The 23780-nt window shown below is 52.7% G+C and overlaps 1 protein-coding gene across 1 annotated transcript; it reads right to left on the minus strand.

Annotated features, from left to right (window-relative positions):
* Window positions 1–2728: 2728 nt before the first annotated feature.
* TFAP2E (transcription factor AP-2 epsilon) lies at window positions 2729–20185 on the minus strand. Its single transcript, XM_023627853.2, has 7 exons — window positions 19794–20185; window positions 18986–19468; window positions 18346–18397; window positions 8097–8319; window positions 6623–6741; window positions 5889–6030; window positions 2729–3651 (listed from the first exon to the last, which is right to left on the minus strand). The coding sequence occupies exons 1-7, from the start codon at window positions 20157–20159 to the stop codon at window positions 3369–3371; spliced, it is 1668 nt and encodes a 555-aa protein (XP_023483621.2). The 5' UTR covers window positions 20160–20185; the 3' UTR covers window positions 2729–3368.
* Between the last annotated feature and the right edge of the window lie 3595 nt (window positions 20186–23780).

A 23780-nucleotide genomic window follows, 5' to 3' on the forward strand; every position in this document is an offset into this window, starting at 1 on the left:
GTTGTGAGTGCCTCTGGTTGTGCTATGTGGGATGCTGCCTCAGCATGGCCTGATGAGCTGTGCCAGGTCCACACCCAGAATCTGAACCAGTGAAACCCTGGGCTGCAGAAGCGGAGTGCACGAACCCCAACCACTCAGCCATGGGGCTGGCCCCAAGAAAGTCTTTTTTTAAGTGAAAGTCTTTAAACTCCCAAAATCGTGATGCTTACCCAATCTAAATACTCTTTCAGTTTGCAGCTACTTGGCAAAAAAGAAGCTGTGTAAACCATCCGTGTATACTTTTTCTTTAATCATCGTCCACTTTTGCTTAGGGCTAAACCAAACAAGTCAGTGGCTAAAACACTTTTTGCTACGGGAAAAAAGACAACCAAAAAACCTTACTGGGAAGAATCAAATGCAGAGACCTCATCAGAAGCTTCTTCTGCCACTTATAGTCTCCACACTGTCCTGCTGCCTCTGCACTGTTAGAACCCTGACCATGTACTGGAGGAGCAGAGCCTTGGGGCCCAAAGGCCTGGGAGGACCTGCTTCCCCTCTCTGGGCTCAGGCCCCTGAACCTCTCTGCAGAGGGCCATGTGGTGCAGTGGAAACGAAGGGATTGGTGGATCAGACAGATCTGCCTGCGTCCCATTTACCAGCTCTGTGACCTTGGGCGAGTTGATAAGATTTTCTTATCTCTAAAATAGGATTGGTCAGGACTACATGGTTAATTTAGGGAAATTTATCCAGCACTGAAAAGTTTGTGATAACCTAGTTTCTTCCTTTTTCACCTTAGAGGTACTTACAACCTTTTACTATGTGGTGGGCATTGTTTAAATACTGTATATCTGTTATTTCATTTAATCCCTTCAACTTCCCATAGTCTAAGATAATTTTAGTTGAATGTGTCTTGCCAGACCCAGGGCTTTGGTTAAAGCAGAGCATGCTTCCAGCCTTTCCTCCATTCCTCCTTTCATATGGGTGGGTTGCGGCAGCGAAACTTCTTGGGAAAAGGAATCACATCTTTGGACTTTTACCCTGGGAGATGATGCCTAGACCCCATGCTCCCTTCTGCAAAACACTCAATATCTGTCTCTGACAGCACACCTACAAAGAACCGGGGGAAGAGCATACCAAGCAAAGAGAACAGTGAGTGCAATGGCCCTGAGGTATAAAACAGAGTGGTAAATTGAGGAACAGAAAAGAAACCAGTGTGGCCAGAACAAAGGGAATGATGAAGAGAATAGTTTAAGATAAGGTTGAAGAAGTAGGCGAAGTCCAGATCATTGCAGGGCCTTAGTATGAAGTTGTACCAGGGAGGCCAGTTGCAAGACAGTTGCAGTGGTCCTGAGGACTAGGGTGGTGGCAGAGGAGAAAGAAAGAAGATCATGGACTTTCTGATGGATTGGGTGTAGAGCAGGGATCAAATATGACTCCCCGGTTTCTGGCTTGAGCAACTGGGTAGAGGGTGGTGCCATTTACTGAGCAGGAAAGTGTGAAGGAGGTCAAGATTTGAGTACTTGACATAAATTGAAGATGTGTGTTAGACAATCCACTGGAGTGATCAGGCAGGCAGTTGTACATCCAAGCCTGGAATTCAGGGCAAAGGCCCCAAGGAAGGCCCACGGTTAGAGATTAAGTAGAGAGGGAACCAGAGTTGAAACCAGTGAGGTCAGAGGAAACCAGAAGTTGGAAGCCACAGAGAAGAGAGTGTTTCAGAAAAGAGTAAGTGGTCAGCCATGTCAAATGCTGCTAAGTCTAGAAAAAAGGCCTTTGGATTTGATACTGTGGCCATTGAAGACCTTGCTGAATGGATTTCAGTAGACTGGAATAGAAGCCAGACTGAAGTGAGCTGAAGAGTGAATTGGGGGTGAGGAAGTGGAGATAGGGATAGCAATCTTTCAAAAACTTAAACTGCAAAGGAAATAAATGGGAAAGGATTTATGTTTTGTAAGAGATCCTAGAACGTGTGCTTTGGGGAATGATTAGTGGACGATTCAGTAGAGGCAGGGACTGATGATGCAGGAAATAAAAGATGCCTGAAGAGAGAAATCCTCAAGAAGAACAGAGAGCTGGATTAGCATTGGCCAGACACATGTAGCCACCTGCATGCACACTGACACATACAGACCCACCACCAGGGGTCATGGTAATATGGACCTAACGCATTCACACACTGACACATTCACACACAGGCCCACCAAGTCAAAACGGTATACATACTGACCCAGGATTCCCTTCACACACCACACAGAACAGCCACAATGACAAACCAGAGAGATCCACCATCTGTACCCCCCCCCCCCAACCCCTGCCACACACACAGGTGCCCACAGCTCCTTCCCATGATTTCCCCTTAGAGGCCCCTTCCCACTCGAACCCCTCCTCCTAATTCCAGGCTCTGCCTCTCCCCAGTGACCTTGCCCTCTTCGGAGGCAAATCCAGGCCTGGGCTGAAGAAGGACAGAGAGGGCTTCATATCCAATGAAAAGGTTTTATTAAGAGAATGAGAAAGCAATCTGAGAGGTGGGGAGGTACAGTGATTGCAGGGTCAAGAGAACAACAGCAAATACGAAATCCCAGCGACAACCTCAGGGTCCCTGACACATCGTTCTTCCCTCCCAGCCCACCCACAGCCCTTTGCGAGCAAAAACACCCTCTCTATTCTGGTCCGGCTGGACATCTCAGTGCATGAGCAGAAAAGAGGGAAATGAGTCCTCAGCTTATTGGGATAAATAAGTTGCACTGGACATTTTTAAACTTTCAAATTTAATTACAACATACATAAATAAATAGGACAGACAGCAACAGGAGTGAAGTGCAGCCTGGATTCAAGTTCTCCAATTTGTGCTTTATCTTCTTTGATCCTGAGGGCCCCTCCTGCCCACTTCCTTCCAAGATTAGGAGGGGTCCAAAGAGCCCACTGGGGCTTCCTGCCAGCAGCCCTTTTCTGGGGGTAGGAGATTCTGGATGAGGAGCACATCTCCTCAGTAGCACCTCTGGTTTGTTAACATTTTCCTTCCTGCCATCAGTAAAAACAGCAAGGCCTTGGCCCCTAGGAGCACCCATTGCTACCCAGGCACCCTAATGGGCGGGGCTCAGCCCCAAGAACCAAGCTTTCCCATGCCAATTTCCTGTCTAAGCACTTCTCAGCAATCAAGGGTCAGAAAATTGCACATGAGGCAGATGCCTGAGCCCTTATCAACAAACCACCACAGAGAGGCCACCTCTCCTCTCCAACCCAGACCCCGAACTCAGGGGTTTCTGGATGAATGTCCTCTTTCTGGCCTAACTCCAACCCCACCTTTTAATCCTTTCAGGCCCATCCCCAGGAGCTAAGACCTCATTTCGGGCCTCAGGAGCCCCTTAGGGATGGGGCGGGGGAAGCGGTTATTTCCGATGCTTGGCATCCTTCTCTGAAGCCTTAGTGTCACCATGCCCGCTGCCCGCACTGCTTAGAAACATCTTGTCCAGCCCCTTGAGTGACTCCAGTAAGTAGTTCTGGAAGGCAGTGAGGGCAGCACAGATGGCGGGCCCACCGAAGCCATGGGTGATGAGGCTAAAGTGTGTCAGGCAACTCTGCACTCCGGGCTCCAGGATGAGTGCTGGGCGGCTGTTCCCCAGTGGTGAGCGGTCCTGAGCCATCAAGTCTGCAAACTCCTTGCAGATCTGCCTGGTGGGGGAAGGAGGGTCAGAGGTTAAAGAACAAAGGTCTGAGCCCAGAGAAGGACCTACCACGTGCTGGGTACTTTATATGTATTATATTTATGATGGCTGACCCTGCCAATAGTCTGCAAATGATGATCATACCCATTTTTCAGAAAAGGAAACTAAGGTTAAGAGAGTTTAACTGACTTGCTCAATATCACACAACTAGTAAACAGCACATGTCAATACCCTACAATCTCTCTTCCTGTGGGTATCCTGCCCACATTCAAATTCCAGCTCAACTATTGCCTTATCCTGGAAACTTTCCTTGATCCTCTCTCCCCCTCTCACCCCCACCACACACACTCAATGCTTCACAGAGCTTTGTCTTTGAAATTTTTTGTTGTTAGTGCCATCGAGTCGATTCCAACTCCTAGCGACCCAGTGTACAGCAGAGCAGAACCCTGCCTGGTCTTTTTGTACCATCTTCTCACCTTCCAGTGCTCTATCAGACAATGCTCCACTGCTAATCATAGGGTTTTCATGGCCAATGTTTTTGGAAGTGGGTGGCCAGGTCCTTCTTCCTAGTCGGTCTAGTCTGGAAGCTTTACTGAAACCTGTCCACTAATGGGTGACCCTGCTGGTATTTGAAATACAGGTGGCATAACTTTCAGGATCACAACAACAGCAGCCGCCACGGTATGACAATCGACAGATGGATGGTGTGGTTCCCTGACCGGGAAATGAAACCAGGCCGTGGTCGTAACAGCGGTGAATCTTAACCACCAGACCACCAGGGCTGGCTGTCTTTGAAATTTTTAGGGAACAATCCAGAATCTACCTTGAATAATTAATAGCTAACAGTGAACATGAATTGAGGCCTAGACGCTATACCAAGTATACTATGCATCATCTCACTCAATCCTCACAACAAATCTATACCGTTATTATCATCCCCATTGTATGATGAGTAAACTGGTTTCAGATAGGTTAGATGACCTGCCCAAGTGACTAAGCTGGGATTTGAATCCAGCTCCAGTTTGTGGCCGTTATTCATTTCTTTGTGCATCCTGCATGTGGCTCAGGCAGGAGGATCACTCATGTCTAAGCTTTGTCTCACCATGGAACCCAGCCAGCATCTTAGACATGACTGGGACCCAGGAAGTTCTTGATGAGTGAGCTGACTAATGAGTGTGATGAGTCCCCCTGGATATGTTTCTCCAGCGACAATATGAGCAGCCTCAAAGGTCCTAGGAGTCATGGCAGTCCCCTGAGTCTGTGATTTCACCTCTGCCTAGGGGACTTGAGGAAGCCTCAAAGGAGGGAGAGCGGAGTTGTGATTTGAAGGACTGCATTGGGTGAGGGGACTGGAGGGTGTTCTAGCAAACCCAAGGACGTGAGGACAGGAGAGAGCAAGCAGGTCAGTTAAAGTGGTTGGGGTTTGTGTGGCCAGATTGTGGGCCCTCAGAGTCTGGACTTGGCCCCACAGATTGGTGGTTTTCAAAATTTTTTTTTCACTCTTTCCCTCTCTTTTTCTCTCTCTCTGTCTCTTCTTGAAAGGGGACTCTTTCTAAAAACTAAATCTTAATGGAATACCAGCTCATTAAACAGGCCCTGCGGCATCCCCACAGAACCTAGTTTGAAAGTCCATGCAGTAGCAGTGGGAGCTATTGAAGGTTCCTGAGCAGGAGAGCCGTGCATGTGCAGGAAGGCTGAGGGAGCAACGGAGCGCTGGGGTGAGGGGCCAGAAGTGAGATGAGGAGACCAGGGTTGAGGGGACAGTATGTGAATGGTGGTGAGGGAGACACCAATGAGATTTGCAGAGGGGACTGTGTGGGCATTGGTGCTCCGATGGAAGTCACTAGAACAGAAGGGCTGATGGGCAAGGCTCAGGCAGGGAGAGCTCTGCAAGACCACAGAAGCCCAGACCCATGATAGGACTGGGGCTGGTCATGCCATGGGGCAGTATATGGGGTGTGGTACCCACACAGGCCTAGGTAAGCCTCTCTGTGACACGGTGTTTGCTGATGCATAGAATCCAGATATGTTACGTGTCCATTTGTGCCCCTGTGGCATGCACAGCATGGAGCCTGGGTGTGCCGGTGTGTGGTGCCATTTGTACATCACACGTGCACATGAGTGGTGTCCACTGTGACCATGCTTGGTGTCTATGTGCATTGCACCTACACGTGCCTGTTGTGGCACCCCATGACATCCTGTGCATGGTGCCCCAAAGTGCCCACACATGGCATCCTCACTCACTTGGCGGCCAGCAGCATGCTCTTGCGGCTGTGCAGTTCCCCGGGGTCAGAGTGCTGTCGGCACAGGTACTCGGCAGCTGCCTTGGCTGGGAACTCGGTCTCACAGACGTAGCCAAAGTCTCGGGCCAGGTGCACAGCCTCTCCTGGTGGGGACGAGAGTCAGAGATGAGCCTTCACTACAGACAGGTGTACGTTTGAGCCCGGAGCACAGCCTTGACCCTCCGATCCCCTGGCCAGGGGCCATCCTGCCCTGCCCTGTCCTGCTTCTACAGATACCTTCCTCTGATGCCCCGCCACAGCCCAGCTCCAGCACTAATCTCATTCCCCTCCCTCAAGGCCACAAGGGATGGGCTCTGAGCTCAGGGGTGGGAGCTGAGTCCACCATGTATCCCAAAGCCTGAGCTGGAGATGACCAAGCCCAGCATCACCAACCTCCAGGGAAGGAAGGAACCTTCACCGCTCATCCCTTTACCACATCCAAACACTGGCCACTCCTCCCCGCATACACACACATACACATGCTCTCTTTTGTGTGGGTGCATCCACGCGTGTGCATGCACATACACATAAAGACTCTACACACATATCACACACACTCCTTACTTAGACATGACACACAGAGAACACACACGTGACTAAACATACCCTGCCGCATCAGAGACAGCCACACAGTCACACTGGATGACACAGGTCCCCTCATGCTCACACGCATGCCCACCCTCAGGCCTCACTCACCCTCCACCAGTGAAGTCAGCAGCGTCACATTGGCAGCCTTGCGACGGCCGGCCGGCAAGTTGAGCCCGATCTTCTCCAGCCGTTCCCGCAGGCACCGGCCCCCGTTCTTGGACTTGGCCCTTGACGTGCACAGAGAGAGACAGACACACACTATGAAGACAAGAGAGAAGCATGTAGGCTAAGTGACCCCGATGGGGCCTTGCTGCCTCCACCAACCCCTGCTGAGACTTGGGTCTGGCTCTGGGGATGCTCTGGGGCCTCTTTCAGCCTGGTTCCAACCTCTTCCTAACCTCACTGGCTTTGTAGCCAAGATGGGGGCGGGGGGCCTAGTACCCAGCTCCAGGAGCCCTTCATTTCTCCCTAATCCTCTCGCAGCAGGAACAGCCCAGGGTGGGGCAGAATAGGCCAGCATCTTGGGGTCCTTTTTCCCACTTTAGCACACCTGTTGGGCCATACACAGCTACCCAGAGACACGCAGACCTATATGCAGAGATACACAGGAGACACAGGTACACACACAGTCACTCTGGGACACATAGATAATATACACACACACAGGTAAACACACTGAGGGCCAAGAATAAAGACACACACACACCAATAGAGAGAGACATATGCAGACACAGACACCCAGGGACACAGGGACACAGAGACACATGTTCACATCAAGTCAGGATCCCAGGGACGTGTGTACAGACACTGATGGACTCACACAAGTCCCTCTGCTGTGCTCAGAGACCAGGAATAAGAAGATACCCCCACACCTGCACAAATGCAGCCCCTACACAGAAGTACAGACAGGTAAACATACGTACATCAGCTTCAGATGTGCATGCAATCACACAAACACACACAGAGTAGGACACACTCCAGCCAACACATCCACTAGAAGTAACACAGGAAACTCACACTCATGGAAACATGTATTCCTAGCCATCCCCTACACCACAGACACATGCACACATATGCACACACCATCCTGAACACATCAAAACTCATAGCCTTGAAGCACAAATACCCTACCCAGGCACAAGGACATGCAGAGAGAGAGACAGACACATACCTATGAAGACAAACCATGGACCCCTAAACACACACACCAGAGAGGCCTCTGCTCCACAGGGAATGGCTGTGGGTCCTGGGGTCCCTTTCCTGGAAGAGGGGGTGAAGATGGCACTCTCTCTTCCCCAGACTCAGCCTTGTCCATCCTGCCCAATGTTGGTGAGTCCTCCATCCCTTCTCTGTGCCCAGGCTTCTTTCTCCACCACCCACCCCCAAGCCCACAGACTTGTGGTTGCTGCTGGGGACCTGGGCCTCTCCCCAGAGCATACACAATCCCCCAGGGAGACCAAGGTGGACGTGACCCTGTGGCCTGGGGTGAGGCTGGCCCCTCTCTGACCCCCTGAGAAGGTCTGAAATGACCATGGATTTTGGCCCAGGCACTGTGCAGGGAGTTGTGGGCTGGCCTTCCTACCTGCGAAGGACGCCACCCAGGAGGGAAGCATTGAGGCACTCAGGAGGAGAGAGTCGCCGCTGGACCTCCCCCACCGTCACCTTGTACTTGGACGTCGAGCTGAGCAGTGAGAGCCGGCCTGGCACGGAGCAGAAGACCTCACTGGGGTTCGTGATGCCGCCAACCAGGCTGTCTTTGGCCAGTGAGAGGGCTGAGAGGCTGCTGGCTTTGGAGGGGATGGGGACTGCGGAGCAGAAGCAAGGGCCAGGGAGAGAGAGACAACACTGAGCCAGGGACACAGCACACGGGCACCAGCCAGCTGTGGCATGAGCACGTTGATGAAGCGCCAGCTGTGTGCTGGGCACCCTGCTACATGCTGTGCACACAGAGCTGCATCTAAATGTGCCAGCAGCTTTCTGAGGGAGGCTCTGCAACTCCTGCTTTACAAAGGAAGAAAGTGAGGCACACTAAGGTTCACGTGACTCACCCAAGTCTACTCAGCTAATAGGCAGTGGAAATTGAACCCAGAGCTGTCTGGCTCTTGAACCTGTGTTCACTGAGGGATTCACTGAGCCAGGCTGGTTCTCTGTTAAAACTCAGACAACTTCAGCAGAGTCTTGGAGTTTTGGCATGTGCAATCAGGGAGGGAGATGGAAATGAGGAAATGGATCTGAGCTGGAGGCAGGATTCCTGGGTCACTGTAGCAGGGCAAGGCAGATCTGCACAACCACAAAGAGTCCCTGACATCCCCCTGGCCACTGTGACCCCTATCTCTTTCCCACCCCCAGGACAGTGAGAGGCCGGCAGGCTTTGGACTCCCACATCCCAGGGACAAGGAGGTTGTGGCCCCATTAGGCCTCCAGCCTTGGCCCACTTCCTGCCACATCACCCTGAGTTGCTCAAGGAGAGCAGGAATAAAGAGGCGCACCCTCTCTCCCAAATGCTCTCTAATTATCAACGAATATCTATGGGAGGCGGGGAAGGGACTCTGAGAAGTTAATTTTATAAAACCTTCTTGGATACTCTTGGCTCTAAAAGAAAGTTCTTCCTGCAGTCTAACCTCTATCTTCCTGCTTAGCATCAGGGGGAAGGGAGAATAATTGAGGCACTTGCTTCCCCTTGGGCTTCTCTTCTTTCAAGGAAGTGGGAGCATGGTAGAGAAGGTGGGCCTTGTGTGGGGGGCAGGCAGGGATCAAGCTGGGAGTCTGGGACCAACAGTTACTGAGCACTCACTATACTGTGTGCTTACACAGATAACCTCACTGAATCCTCAGAACAACCCACTAGGGGTCTACATTTATTATTCCCATTTTACAGATGAAGAGATGAAGCCTGAGATCACACAGGTGGTAGACTTAGAACCAGTAGTAAGCCCTGGACTGTGGTCTCAAAGGCAGTGCTCTCAGCCCTCCAGCCATTCGGCACTATTTGCTGAGCACCTGTGTGCCAGGACTGTGCTAATGCAGAGGTAAGCAAGGCTGATCCTGTCCCCGGGCTGGCAGAGCCCCTCCAGCATTCCCACTCTCCACCCAGTCGCCCAGCCAGAAACCTCCATGATGCCCTCCACATCGCCCTCTCCCACCACATCCCACCCATCACCATGTCCTGGAGCTTTCATTTCTCCATGTGTCCTGGATGCAGCTCCTTCTCTGCATGCACAGAGATGCTCGCTAGCTTCCCGCTTGAATGTCTATACAGACCCTGCTCAGGTCTCCTGCCCTGCTCCAGAAGAATCTTTCTGAAACACGCATCACTCTGCAGCCTAAAACCCATCAGTGCCTGGTCAGTTCCCTGAGAACCAAATCCCAGCTCCATAGCTGGGCAGAATCATGCTGCCCATCCTTCAACTATCTACTACGTGCTTTCCATGAACAGCTCTGTGGGGGCCGCCCCATGGTGTAGTGGTCAAGTTCGGCGTGCCCTGCTTCAGTGGGGCTTTGCAGCTTTGGATGCAGGGCAGAGACTTACAGCACTCATTAAGCCATGCTGTGGCGGTGACCCACATACAACATAGAGGAAGACTGACCACAGATGTTAGCTCAGGGTGAATCTTCCTCAGCAAAAATAATAATAGTAACAGCTCTGTGGAGCAGATGCTATTGTCCATCCCCATTTCAGAGTGAAGAAACTAGAAGTTCAAAGAGGTTAAGATGGCACAGCAATAAGGAGGAGAAGTGGGTGTTGAACTCTGACCACAGACTCCAAAGTTCATATCCTTAACCCTCACAATTCCCTCCTTCACCCTCCTTCGTGGTCCAGCCGATGCCTTACCTCTCCTGCTTGGTCCTCCATTTGTCCTTTAGGCTCTCAACCCACACTGACCAATAGAAATATACTGTGAGCCACATATTAAATGTAAATTTTCTAGTATCTCATTTACAAAAAGTAAAAAGAAACAAGTGAGGTTAATTTTAATATATTTTATTGACCCCAATATATTAAAATTTTATCAGTGACATGTAATCAATATTTTTAAAAGCATAAATGAACCATTTTACATTCTTGCACTTAGTCTTCAAAATCCAGTGCTATTTTACACTTACAGCCCATCTGAATTTGGACTAGCCACATTTCAAGTGCCCAATAGCCACACGTGGCTAGTGGTTCCGCAGTGGACAGCACAGCTCTAGACTTCAAAGGGGGAGCACAACAGGTAACATAAGCCAGCGAGGTATGGGAGACGTGCCACCCTAGGTAAAGCCACCACTTGGCTGAGTGTTCCCCTGCAGGACACACCAACGTTGCCAGAACTCCCAGTTTGTTTTTTTGGCTGGTGAGACCAGGATTCTGGATTTCTATGTGAAATCTCTGGGTTTTTAAACATTGGCAACAGATTCAAAAATTTAAAAACCCAGTTCTGGCCAAATGGAACATGTGTGAAGCACCACCTGAGATATGGGACCACCAGCGTGTGAGCTGGTGGAACAGCTCACTGTCTCTCTCAGGGCCCCCTCCTTCCAAGCCTCGGTTCAGGTTTTGGCACCATCCCTGGTACAGAGCTTCCCGTCCCTCGGCCTCAGCTCCCTCTCACGCCATCCCTGTCCTGACCACACTGAACTTTCATGTCTGCTTCCACGGCTGCCTCTCCCACCAACTAGGAGTGCCTTGAGGGCAGGGTTTTGGCCCAAGTGGGCATCAGTGAATGCGGAATAAATGAGTGACACAAGGGCCCTTGAAACCTGAAACGAGGAAAAGAGTGATGGCCCACAGCCCAGGTTGTGTGTGAGGGGACGATGGGGGAGCCTCATTCCTTTGTTAGCAACTGATAGTCAAGCTGCCCTTCCTCCCTGGGCCCCCATTCGGGCACCAGGGAGGGCTCAAAAGGTCATGGATGGGGTGAGTGGGAGAGGTGGGCGGATCTAGAGAAAGGGAGCAGCACACACCCTACCCCAGGCAAGTTCCCTGTCCCCAGTGCAGGCCCCAAACTAGGGTGAGGCAAGTGAGGCGCAAACCTTGGGTGCAAAATTTAAAGAGGTGCCAAAAAACTCAGCCATCAAGATAAATAGTATTTTAATGCAATATTAAAAAAATAAAAATTAATGTAAAAACATCCATGGTGACAAAATATCAAAATTTTAATTAGAAACAGGTTCTGATTCTGCTCTTGCACGATCCTGCCTCACTCCCCTTGCCCTCATCCCAGCCCTCTCCCAGAGTGAGGAGCAAGGATGTCCTCACTCAACAGACACACTGACAGTGGACATGCAACGGGAGCGCTGCCTTCCTCCCCCCCAACATCCCCCAGGCCTGTGCATGGGTTCCTTCTTCACCTGTTTCCCTCTGCCTTGAGGAGAATCTTTGGGCTGACAAAACTATTCTACATCTTGATTGTTTGAGTGGTGACATGACTATATGTTTACATTTGTCAAAATTCATAAAAATGCATATCTGCAAAGGGCAAACTGAACAGTATGTAAATTGTACCTCACGCTTGATTTAAAAAATAAAACTACAAATTAATAAAATAAAAAGAAGGGCAGAGCGACTCTCCTCCCTCTCACAACCTCTAGCCAGAGAGCAGTCAGAGGAACAGAAAATTCTCTCCTCCAGCAGCCTCCTCCATCCAACTTCTAATAAAACCTGGGGCCCCCTGGGGCCGGGTGCTGTGAGAGGGGCGTGAGACTGTTCGTGCTTGTGCAAACAGGGACATATGTGAGCACACGTGTGTCACAAAAATGACTGTATACAAACACTGTATGCCCTGTCATAGAGCAATGAGGGTGAGACCGTGCATTTGCACACTTACTCAATAAATACTGAGCCCCAGGTATGCACACAGCATAGTCTCTGCCCTCCTCTAGTGCTGCAGGAATGTGGCAGCATGCATATGGATATCTGCAAGTGCTTTTGCTCCTGTTGATATATTTAAACACAGAGTGTGTGCCGGATTTATGCAAACGTAGGTGCAGCTAAGCGTGGATGCCTGACAGGTGGCCATGTGTTTGTGGACATGAATGATAGACTTTGCTGCTTCCCCTACGTGTCCTTTTCCTTTTCCTCAGAGCCTCTTCCCTCAAAAATGGTAAGAGGGATGGAGCCCAAGGTTAGGGAAGCAAGTGGCCTGGGGAAGGGACAGTCATGGAGGTGGGACTTAGACTGGCACAGATTGCAAAGCAGGGACACTGATGTTTGTCTCCCACACCACGGTGACTCCTGAAGCTGAAGAGGTCTACTCATGGTGTCCCCCCGGTGACACAGCAGAAGTGATTCCCATATACACACTTCTACAGACACGAGAGCTCCTAGTAATTCAACCTGTCAGACGAGACTCTCACACACATCTACGCAGTATACGGTCTGACCACTGAATCTGGGGCGTGTGCAACAGATTCTCCTGGAAAGCTGGTTAAAGTCGCAATTCCTTCTAGAAGAAATCGTAGGAGGAAAGTCTTTGTGACCTTGGTTGGGGCAAAGAGTTCCTAGATACCATGCCAAAAGCATGACCCAGAAAAGAAAATAATGACAAATTGGACTTCATCAAAATTAAAAACTTTTCCACCTCAAAAGACTATCAAGAAAATAAAAAGACAAACCATAAACTTGAAGAAAATATTTGCAAATCATATAAGGGATTAGGGATGTGACTCCAGAATATATAAAGAACTCTTTAACTTAACATTAAGATAAACAACCCAATTAGAAAATGGTCAGGGGCCGGCTGAGTGGTTAAGTTCACGCGCTCCGCTGCGGCGGCCCAGGGTTTCGCAGGTTCGGATCCTGGGCGCGGACATGGCATCGCGCATCAAGCCATGTTGAGGCAGAGGCCCACATGCCACAACTAGAAGGATCCACAACTAAAAATATACAACTATGTACTGGGGGGCTTTGAGGAGAAAAAGGAAAAATAAAATCTTCAAAAAAAAAAGGTCAAAATATGTGAATAGACATTTCACTGAAAATGAGATATGAATGGCTAATAAGCACATGAAAAAATGCTCAACATCCTTAGTCATTAGGGAAATGCAAATTAAAACTATACTGAGATACTATTAGGATGACTATAATAAAAAAGATAGTGTAGGTGAGGCTGTGGAGAAACTGGAACACTCACGCATTGCTAGCGGGAATGTAAAATAGAACAGCCACTTTAGAGAAGAGCTTGGCAGTTTCTTAAAAAATTAAACACAAACTTACAATTCCAATTACTACTTAAGAGCAATGAAAACAGATGTCCACACAAAGACATGTACGTATGTGAATGATCATAGCAGCATTATTCATAATAGCCAAAAAGTGGAAAGAACCCAAGTGTCCATCAACTGATGGATGGATAAACAAAATGTGTTTCATCCGTACAATGGAGTACTACTCAGCAATAAAAAGAAATGAACTACTGACACGTGCTACAACACAGATGAACCTCAAAAACATTATGCTAAGTAAAAGAAGCTAAATGCAAAAGTCTGCATATTTATATATTCCATTTATATAACATGTCCAGAGTATGCAAATTTATAGACAGAAAGCAGATCAGTGGTTGCCTAAGGCTTGGGGTGGGAATGGGAATTAACTACAAATGGGAATGAAGGAATTTGGGGGCGGTGATAGAAATGTCTTAAAATGGATTGTGGTAATGGTTACACAACTCTATAAATGTGCTAAAAGTCATTGAATTATACTCTTACCACGGGTGAATTTTAGGTATGTAAATTTTACTTCAATAAATCCATTAAAGAATGAAAGTGCCAGGGATTCTCATTCAGTAGATGTGGGGTGGTGCCCAGGAAATCTTCATTCCTCAACAGGCACCCCCAAGGGGTTCTGATGCTGGTGGTTCCTTAGACCACACTTAGGGTGCTACTGCTCCAAAGCCTGGGGGGAGGGAGGAGCAGCCGGAGGAAGGCAGACAGAAGAGGTAGCAGGACCTGCTGGTTAAATTTCCCTCTCACCAACTGCCAGCGGGTTTGTTTTACATACAGCTCCTACCCTTCACCCCCTGCTCCATGCTGCCCTCGGGTGCAGCCCAAACTCTTATCTGCAAGGGCACTGGTTTTTCCATCCCTTTCCGGGGCAGGCAGTGGCCTGGGAGGCAAGTGAGACAGGGTTGTGGGAGTGCAGGGTCGGATTCTGCCTTTTTGTAAAATTTCGATATTTGTGTTTATCATGGATTTTTTGCATTATTTTCCACTTTAAAATATTGCATTTAGATATACCATTTATCTAAATCTTGCCTCACTCACCTCCCCCTAGGCCTGGCCCTGCTTGGAGAGTCACTTGGAAGCCCAGACTGTCCCCATCTCCATCTTCCTTCCCCAGAGGAGACGGTGACAATTTACATCAGGTCCTGCCCTGGAGATGCCCTGAGATTGGACAAGAGCCCAGCAAAGAGGGATTTCCCACCCCCAGCTCGGCAAACCCCCCCCCCCTTCCTGGAGGGAAGGAGGAACAACTCAGTTCTCACCCCCAAACCACTCCCCTCCAGCTGTGACTGTTTAACTTGAAATCCACAGAGACTTTTAACCTTTTTAACCCGTCTGGCTTTTGTACAGTTGAGGGCATTTGTACATGCTGTGCCCAGGGTGTAGCTTGGCCCTTTCTACACTCCCTCTCCCAATGCACTCAGACTTCAAAACCCATCACTCATTCATTCAACAAACACCCATGGAGCACCTACTGAGCCGGGTCCTAATGTCTCTCCCCCAGGAATCCTCCCAACATCACAGCACCTCCTCTGAGCTCCCCGAAACAGGTGTTTCCTGGTTGATGGGAAGCATTGCTTCCAGCCGATGGGACCCCTGTGAGAACCACTCTGCTTTTTCTAACTTGTTCTTTCTTCAAAAAGAAAAACTAATAAAATTAGACGTATCTGTACAGACCCTGCTCACCGCTCTTCTCAGCTAGAAAACTTTCCCTTCAAAGTCTGTCTCCCCTGCCAGTCCTGCCTGCTTTCTGTGCCTCTAGGACAGGGAGCAAAACTGGAGGTGATAAATGTGGGCAGAAAATGGAGAGCTCCCTGCTTCTCCTCCTGCCAGGCCCTATCTGCCATCCTCGGATCCACACCGTGGCTGCAAGAAGCAGCTGATCTGCAAATGTGTGGTTGGACAGAGGCTTCGCTTCCCCTCCCCGCCCCAGGACAAGTGCTTGGAGCAGAGAAGATTTTACAGCCAAGGTCTGGGCCCCAGAGCCTCTGGGCTCCCCTCCCCGGCGGCACCCTGCGGTAGGAAGGCCTCTTCTGGGGTAGAGCTGGGGCTGCCTTCATTTTGTACTCAGGACCCCCAACAGCTGCCCGCGACACAGCCGGCCCCACCACCAGGGCCGGGAGGAGTTGGAGGAACCGGATGCTTCAGCTAGCCAAAAATGGCTATGATTCCAGGGCCCGCGTCGGACTAGGATCCCGGCGGGTGCCGGAGGTCTTCAGGACACGACAGGGGCTCCCAATGCTGTCGGAAGGGCCTGAGGGAGAAGAAGGGCGCTAATCTACAGCCCCTAAGGGGCTGGTGACCTGACCAGAGTCCCTCAACGACAGCGCAGGGCCTAGGCGAAAACTGCCCGCTGCGCGCAGAGCTCCACCGCCACCAGCTTAGCCACAGCGGCTCCGCTCGGCCGCCTGCGCACGCTCGCGCCTAGGACTGGCCCTCCCGGAACCAGCTCCGCCTCCGCGTTTACAAAGCTCGAAAGCGCCGGTATGACCCTCTCTCCTCCCCAAAGGCCCGCCGCACCAGCAGAAGGCTCACGGTTCGAGACCCAGGTGCTTCCCTCTGCAGGGAGCGCACCCCCAGCCCCCTGCAGCGCTCGGGGCTGTGACTCGACGTCGGGGTGGAGCGCCCAGGACGCAGTCTCCGGCTCTGGTCGCCGGCACTCCACCACGCTGCGCTGGGCCACCGACAGGCCAACACTGTCGTCCGGCCGGTGTGCGCACCCAGGTCGGCGATGCCCCGCATCAGGACAGTCCCGGCTGCACTCACTGTGTTCTTGGGACCGCCTTTGGGGATTCCGGGCGCACACCTACGACCCGGGATTTAGGGAAGCTGATACCCTTTGAGAGAAACCAACTCGGGCCATTCCAGGACCTCCTCGAAGCCAGTCTCCTGTCCTGGCTCTGGCCTGGGGATTGGGGTTTCAGGAACTCAGAACCCCAACTGATCCTCTACGCTGCCCCAGGGCAGAGGTCCTCAAGCCTCTTCCCAAAATGCAGGGGGCTGGCCTCCTCCAGGGAGTCAGTGAGCCTAGGCCCCCCAGCTCCCCGAGCCAGTGCAGGAGTCCGGAGCTGGGGGCTGCGACCACGATCGATCGTTATCAAAGAGTAGATGCAGCCCAGCGATAGGCTCTTGCCAACTGCAGACCTAACTCTTCCTTCCGACGGGTTCAAAAAGTTCCACTAAGCCAGGGCAGCGCCCAACAGCAAAGAGTAAGGTCCCACGCACACCTCCGCCCCCAGTCCAGGCCGCCGGGTTCCTAGCGTCGTCGCCACACCCCCAGTTCCAGATGACACAGCTGCAATACCTGGAGCACTCCTTCCCTAAGTTCCAGGAGGCCCGTCCCCTTCTCTTCTCTACACACTCTCCAGGCGGTCCAGCTAATTGTCAGCCCCTGGGAACCCAGCCCCAGCTCCTGGAAATCCAGCGCCCGACCCCCAGCCCCAGCCCCAGCCTCCCCCGAGAACACGTGGAGGGCAAACAGCCCGGGCTTGAATGCACTCTTTTGAAAAACAATTTGAGCCAAATCCCGCGGGAGCGGCGCCTGCCCCAGGCACGCAGGGCTTCTCTGCACCTCCAATTCCTCCTGGGCACCCGCCCCAAATCTAAGGAGCCGTGAAGCGCCCGGACCCCTCTGAATCTCTGTTTCTGTCTTTCTGTCTCTTTCTCACCTTTCCCTGGCATGGCCAGAACTCGTCCTCAGGCCCGAAAATACACTAGAGGGTCGGTCTCAAACCCCTGGCTTTTACTAACACAGAGACAGAACACTCCCAAAAATACACAAGGAGCGACCCTCACATGCTAGGAGATCCTCGGTACCGAAGAACAAATTCCGGGACACTACGGAGCCCCTAACACACACATGGAGACCCCCAAACCACAGAAATGTATGCCAACATAACAGACACGCATCACACACTCAGCAACAGAGACATACCTACACGCCAAGAGATACCAGAAAGACACCTAGGAAAGGAACATACGGAGACAGACAGGACCTCGAACTCACGTAGACACCAACACCCAGGAGCAGGCCACCCTGACCCTCCTGCACACCGCCTAACACACGACATTCACACACCAGCTCCCTTAATCCTAAAGGCGGAAAGAGGCTCCTGCACGGAGAGAAAATTCCCCAGGCAAACACGAGGCCGCCGAGGCTCTGCTGAGAAGGAAGGGGCCGCAAGCACTTGCCAGGCTCGGAAATGGTAAGGCTATGTAATGTGGAAATCATTTAATGAAATCCGTGGGAACAGCACCCCGTTCCCACCTCTTAGGAAACAGGGAAGTGGTTTAACTCGTTCTGCAAATTAACTCCAGATCCACAAGAGCGCCCTCCCCTCCGTAGGGTTTGTGTGGCTTGGCTGGCCCGGGCAGCCCAGTGGGCGCGGATGACCTCGAGCCCACTCCCGGCTGCAGGCTCTGGGGCCGACTCACCAAGCGCGCAGCTACCCAAGCTCTGGCCAGGCCCTCAGGCTCCGCTACCCGTCTGCTGGGCGGGAAAGAGTACCCCGTGGCCACCGAGTCTGACGACGCACAAAACGCACGCTCCCCAGGAAAGAAAATGGGTCTGCGCGTCCGGGGCCTGCACCGTCTCGCCCGGTTCTGCCCTGGCAGATGCAGCCATTCCTTACCTTTCTTGATCACGGACTGGTCCAGGAGACTCATTCCGGGCTCATCCATGGCCTGCAAACAGGAGAGGCGGTGGTAAGGGCGTCCGTGGAACTAGTCTCTAGTCCCTTCCCAAACCCCTGCTGTCACTGGTCCCTGTTCTGTCTGCTCCGCCCCACGCGCACCACCGTCGCCTGGGGCGGAGACGGGCGGATGCAGGATTCGCCCTGCCTCGGCAGCATCTGCGGCCCAGCCAGGAGCCCTGGGTACCTCGCCGTGCCGTGCAGAACGGGAACTGTGAACCTTAGACAGGCAACTTCCCCGCCTCTCTCCGCTCCAGGCACGGCTGCCCCGGCAGACTGAGACTGGGCATGGATGCCCTACGTGGCCCACTGGAGAGGGAGAGAAGTGGTTCGGCCCCTGTCCATTTACTCCGCCGAGGGTTGCCGCCATCCAGGCACCGCGCAGGGACTCAGTGCCAGGCCGCGTTAATGGCCAAGCAGCATCTACCCCAGGACGTGGGACGCATCCTCGGAGTCGCGAGCGAGAAGCGGCAGGCTGGGAGAAAAGTCGGGTCCCCGCATTCCTCACTCTTTCGCCTCCAGACAGAGTCCTAAATCACCGCGGCCGATCCGGGCCTATCCCGGACCCTTCGGGCCTCACCTGCAGGTCCTCCAGGCCGGGCGGCGCCGCCAGCCCGGGGAGGCCGAGGGGCGCGTCCGCCAGGCCGTGCGCACCGTCGGCCAGGCCGTGCAGGAGCCGGGGCACCGCGGCGGCGTAGTCGCGGCGCGGGTCGAGGCCCAGGGCGCGGGCGGGCGGCGCCAGCAGGCCGGGCGGCTCCTCGTGGGCGCGGGCGGTGGCGCGGGGCGCGGCCCAGGCGGCCTGTGGGGGCTGCGGCTGTGCCAGGGGCGCTAGACCGCCGTACGGGTCCCCGGCCAGGTGGGGAAAGGAGGCGGCGGCGTCGGACGCATGGCCGTAGGGCAGTGGCGGCTGCGGGTAGGGCGGCGGGAAGTAGGGCGGCTGGAAGTCGGCGGCAGCGGCGGCGGCGGGCGTGTGGCAGAGCGGTGGCGCCGGCCCGTAGGCCGCCTGGGGCAGAGACGACAGGCGGGCCCCGCCAGCCGCTGCGCCCAGCCCGTCGGGGCGCTCCTGGGGAAGGAGAGGGGCGCGTTAGGCGACTCACCGGCGGCTGAAAGGACCCCAGCCCGAAAGGATCCTCCTCGGCTCGCGAGGGTCCATCTGCCGTCCTGCCCGCTTCCCGGGGCCCGAGATCTATTTCTGAGTGACCTGCGGGCGCGGGAGCCTCGGGCTGGGGACTGCGGTCTCCTGCGCGCACCGTTCTCAGCTGGAAGAGTCCCTATGGCCCCCTCCCTCCGAGATTTCGTTGGAGGTGGAGGTTCGCAAGGACCAGCACTCAGGCTCCCTAGTCCCCGACCCTGTATGCCCCCGTGTCCCCGCCCCGGAGACTACTCACCATGGCGGAGTAAGTGTGCACCAGCATGGGGCGGGCAGCGTGGGGCGCGAGGCGTGGCGGCGGCGGAGCCCTCGCTCGACGGCGAGCCCTGCGGACAGAGGCGCGGGGAGCCTGCACTGCCGGCGGAGGGCACTTTGCGGCGACGGGGTGCAACCCAGCCCGGAGCCCAGCGGGCGTCGGGTCCTCAGCTGTGGGCGCCCATGGGCGGGTCCATGGGGGCAAGACGTGGGCCGGACGGGCTCTGATCGCACTTGGAAAAGTCGGTCGACGGGTGCCCAGCGCCCGCCCTTCTTCCTCTGAGCGCAGCCTGCTCCATACACTCCGGTTATAGTGGCGGGGGCGCGCCGGGCCTCCGGGGACGCGCATTAAAGAGACATGCTGTGGCCGTTTTCTCTCTTCTCCCCAGCGACCGCTCCAGGGGAGGCGTGGCTTTGGCGCGCCCCCACAGGGGGGTAGCAGCCGGTGAATTCAGCCCCTGCAGGTCTCAGACGCCTTCTAGGCTTGAAGCTCCCAGCTGTGGTGACACTGGGAAGGATTCAAGGCTGGGACATAGAGGCCGGAGGTTTGCGTCTCAGCTCCGTTGCATCTTTGCGTTTGGGCAAAGCGCTGCTCTGATGCGGCCTCAGCTTTCTTGTCTGTAAAACGGGTATCAGTCCGTTCTCTAAACACCTCACTGCACCATTATGAGGTGGGCGAACGTGAATGTGGACAAAGTTTGGGAGCTGCAGACTCAAGCCCACTGGCTCACGTGTGCGTGCGCGCGCGCGCGCGCGCGCGCGTGTGTGTGTGTGTGTGTATGTGTGTGTGTTGGGGGGGGTATCACAGTCTCTCTCAATGTTTCTGGATCAAACCCCTTTGAGGGTGCCCACTTCACTCAGGCTTTCGCAGGCTGGTAATTCCTAATCCCAAGCCAAAGTCCCAACTTCAAGGAGGTTGAAGACACAAACTGGCCAGACAGAGAGTTGTCTGGAACGGGGGTTGGGCATGAGTTCCACCTGAGAAGGGCTCAAGATGTTTCTGAAGCCACGAGGGCCTCGGCTGGTTGAGTGTGGGCCTGTCACACCCAGAGACTGTTGACTGAATATGAGTGTAACTGACCCACATGGCGGATGGTGTGCGTTCGTTACACCAACATGCGTAGGCTATGTGTTTGTGTGTTACCATGGTGGGCACTGGCTGTTGCTGCCCATGCCCAGCTCTGGGGATCCGGTGTTCTCTCCAGCAGGCTTGGGAAGGCCAGAATGGCAGGATGGGCTGCCTGGCCGGTGGCTTCCTTGGGTTTCTTCACCCTACTTCCCTGCAGTTCAAGACACTCCCTTCTTGGCTCGTTTTCCTCCTTTCTGCTCTGACCACTTCTCAGTCTTCTTTTCTGTCTCCTCTCTTTTCACCCACATCCTCAATGTCAATTATTCATTCTCAGGATTGAGTCTTCTGCCTTTTCCTCCTATCTACACTCTTCGTGAGTCAGTTCATCCTTTCTCAAGACTTTAATGACTACCTGTCCTCTGTTATCTCCCAAACTGGTTATCTCCAGTCTGTATCAATCCAATCTCATAAATGCAATTGCCAGCTGAGTATTCCCTCCAGACATCTTGTTGCAGCCATCTGAGACTTTCCAGGTCTCAAAGTGAACTCAACACCTCCACCCCCGCCACCAACCCCAATCTGCTTCTCCTCTTGTGTCCTATAGTTCTGTAAATGGCACCACCATCCTTCAAATTAAAACAGAGTCGGGGCCAGCCTGGTGGTGTAGTGGTTAAGTTCGCGTGCTCTGTTTCAGCGGTCCTGAGTTTGGTTCCTGGGCGCAGACCTACACACCACTCATCAAGCCGTACTATGGTGTCATCCCACATATAAAAAATAGAGGAAGATTGACACAGGTGTTAGCTTAGGGCCAATCTTCCTCACCCCAAAAAAAACCCCAGAATCATCCCAGACTTTGCCCTCCTCCTCACCCCCGCAAGCTCATCTTCATAGACTGTTGTCATTTCTAACCCTTAAACATCTCTCTCCACCCCTCTGTCAGCACCTTAGCTACTATACTATTTCTCACAGACCAGTAGTTCTCAAAGCGTGGGACCAGCATCACCTACAACATCTGGGAACTTGTTAGAAGCGCCAGTTCTTGGACCTCACCTCAGACCTACTAAATCAATAACTCTTGGGGTGGGTCCCAGCAATCTGTGTCTTAATAAGCCTGTAAGGTCACTCAGAAGCACAGTAAAGTGTGAGAACCACTGCCTGGACCATTGCAACAATCCTTTAACTGGCCTCCTGCCTTCATGCATATCTCTTCTGATCCAATTCCAATTCCATTCAGCCACAAGAGTGACTGGCCCATGTCACCCCCTACTGAAAACTCTTCTGGGGCTCCCCATAGCCCATCTTCAGGGAAAAAAAGTTTAAACACTCTAACCAGCATTCCAGGCTCTTCACAGCTGCAACTAATTTTTCTTTCCTGCCTCATAAACCACTTCACAAGAAGAAGAAAGGAGAAATAGAAAATCTGTCCTGCACTGGGCTTGGTGTGTGGCAGGTGCTCAGTGAATGCTTATTAAATGATAAATGAATAAATGGATGAGTTTATGAATCTTTCGGCCTATTGAGGGATTCTTTAGGAAGCCTCCATGTGAACGTGACCCTGGGTAGCTAGACATAGAACCCAGGAATAATCTAAGGAGATCATTTGACAAATGACTTTGATTATGGCTAGTGGGGAGAGGAACGTTCTCCATGATCTGCTGCTGCTTTGGGGCTCCTAAAAACTTCAAGGTCCTATGGCTGCAGACTCTGTGTCTCTTCTCTTTCAGGGCCCAGGGACTCCTCACTTTCTGAGGCATGGAGGTGGGCACTGCTGGTTGCCCACTCTCTGGGATACATGCATACATGTGGAGGCCTGGGACGTGCACAGGGGAACACATGCAGATTCTCCTGGGCACATGGGGCATACAACATGCACAGAGACACTCATGGGAAACACACACACACGTGGTAACACGGGATATATATTGACACATAGGTGTGCGTGTTCAAACACGTATGGACTCTCATTTGGCATACTTGGCATATTACTCTTCTCTCAGACTCAAATCTTTCCCTATCTTTTCAAAAAGTGAGCTTGCATTTGGACTGTATGTTAAGAAAAAACTCAGGCCTGCCTCCTTTATTGTGGACACAGCCTCCCTCCTCCCAGCCTTTGACAACCTCCTGCTCTGGGTCTGAGTGTTTGCAGGCTGGAGGAAATCTGGCACGAGGAGATGCTGAGGCGCCACCTCGTGGTTAGATCCCACAACTGCAGCTCAGGCCCCCCTTTCCTCCCTCTCGGCTGAATTACCAGGAGCAAGCTTGGTCTCCCCTAGTTAGGCTAGCCCCCTCCCTGATCTGGAACCCAGAACTCTCTGATCATCTCTCATTGAAGTACAGAGCTCAGTCTGCCTTGTATTATGAGGCTTTCTGTGGGGTTTGGCTCCCCCACTGCGTGAGGGAGAGTACTTTGAGAGCAGGAACCATGTGTGGTCGCCACTTACTTTGGGGCCCTTCCCTTCTCTTTTCGCTTCCCTAGACGGTCTCAGTTACTCCCATGACTCTAAGGACCCTCTGACAACTCCCCAGTCTGTCACTCACCCAGACCTCTTTCCAGCTCCAGAAGGCAGAAGCAACTGCCCCCTGGGTATTCCACAAGCAGCACAAATTCACCATTTACCAAAATGAGCTTATACTTTGCACGAACCTGTTTCTCTCCCGGTGTTCCCCATGACAGTGGATGGCCCCATTATCCACTCAGTGGCCCAGATCAGGAATCTCGAAGTCATCCTTGGCTCTTTATTCCTCTTCACGTCCAATTAATCACCAAGCCCTATTAACTAACTCCTACCTATATTTTCTCCGTCCTCACTGCCACTGGCTTAGCTAAGGCTTACTACCACCTCTCTGAGCTCCCTTCCTCGGTCGTCCCTTTTGCAGCCAAAATCATCTTTCTAAAATGCA

This window comes from Equus caballus, chromosome 2 (genome assembly GCF_041296265.1).
Source record: "Equus caballus isolate H_3958 breed thoroughbred chromosome 2, TB-T2T, whole genome shotgun sequence".
Lineage (NCBI taxonomy): Eukaryota > Metazoa > Chordata > Mammalia > Perissodactyla > Equidae > Equus > Equus caballus.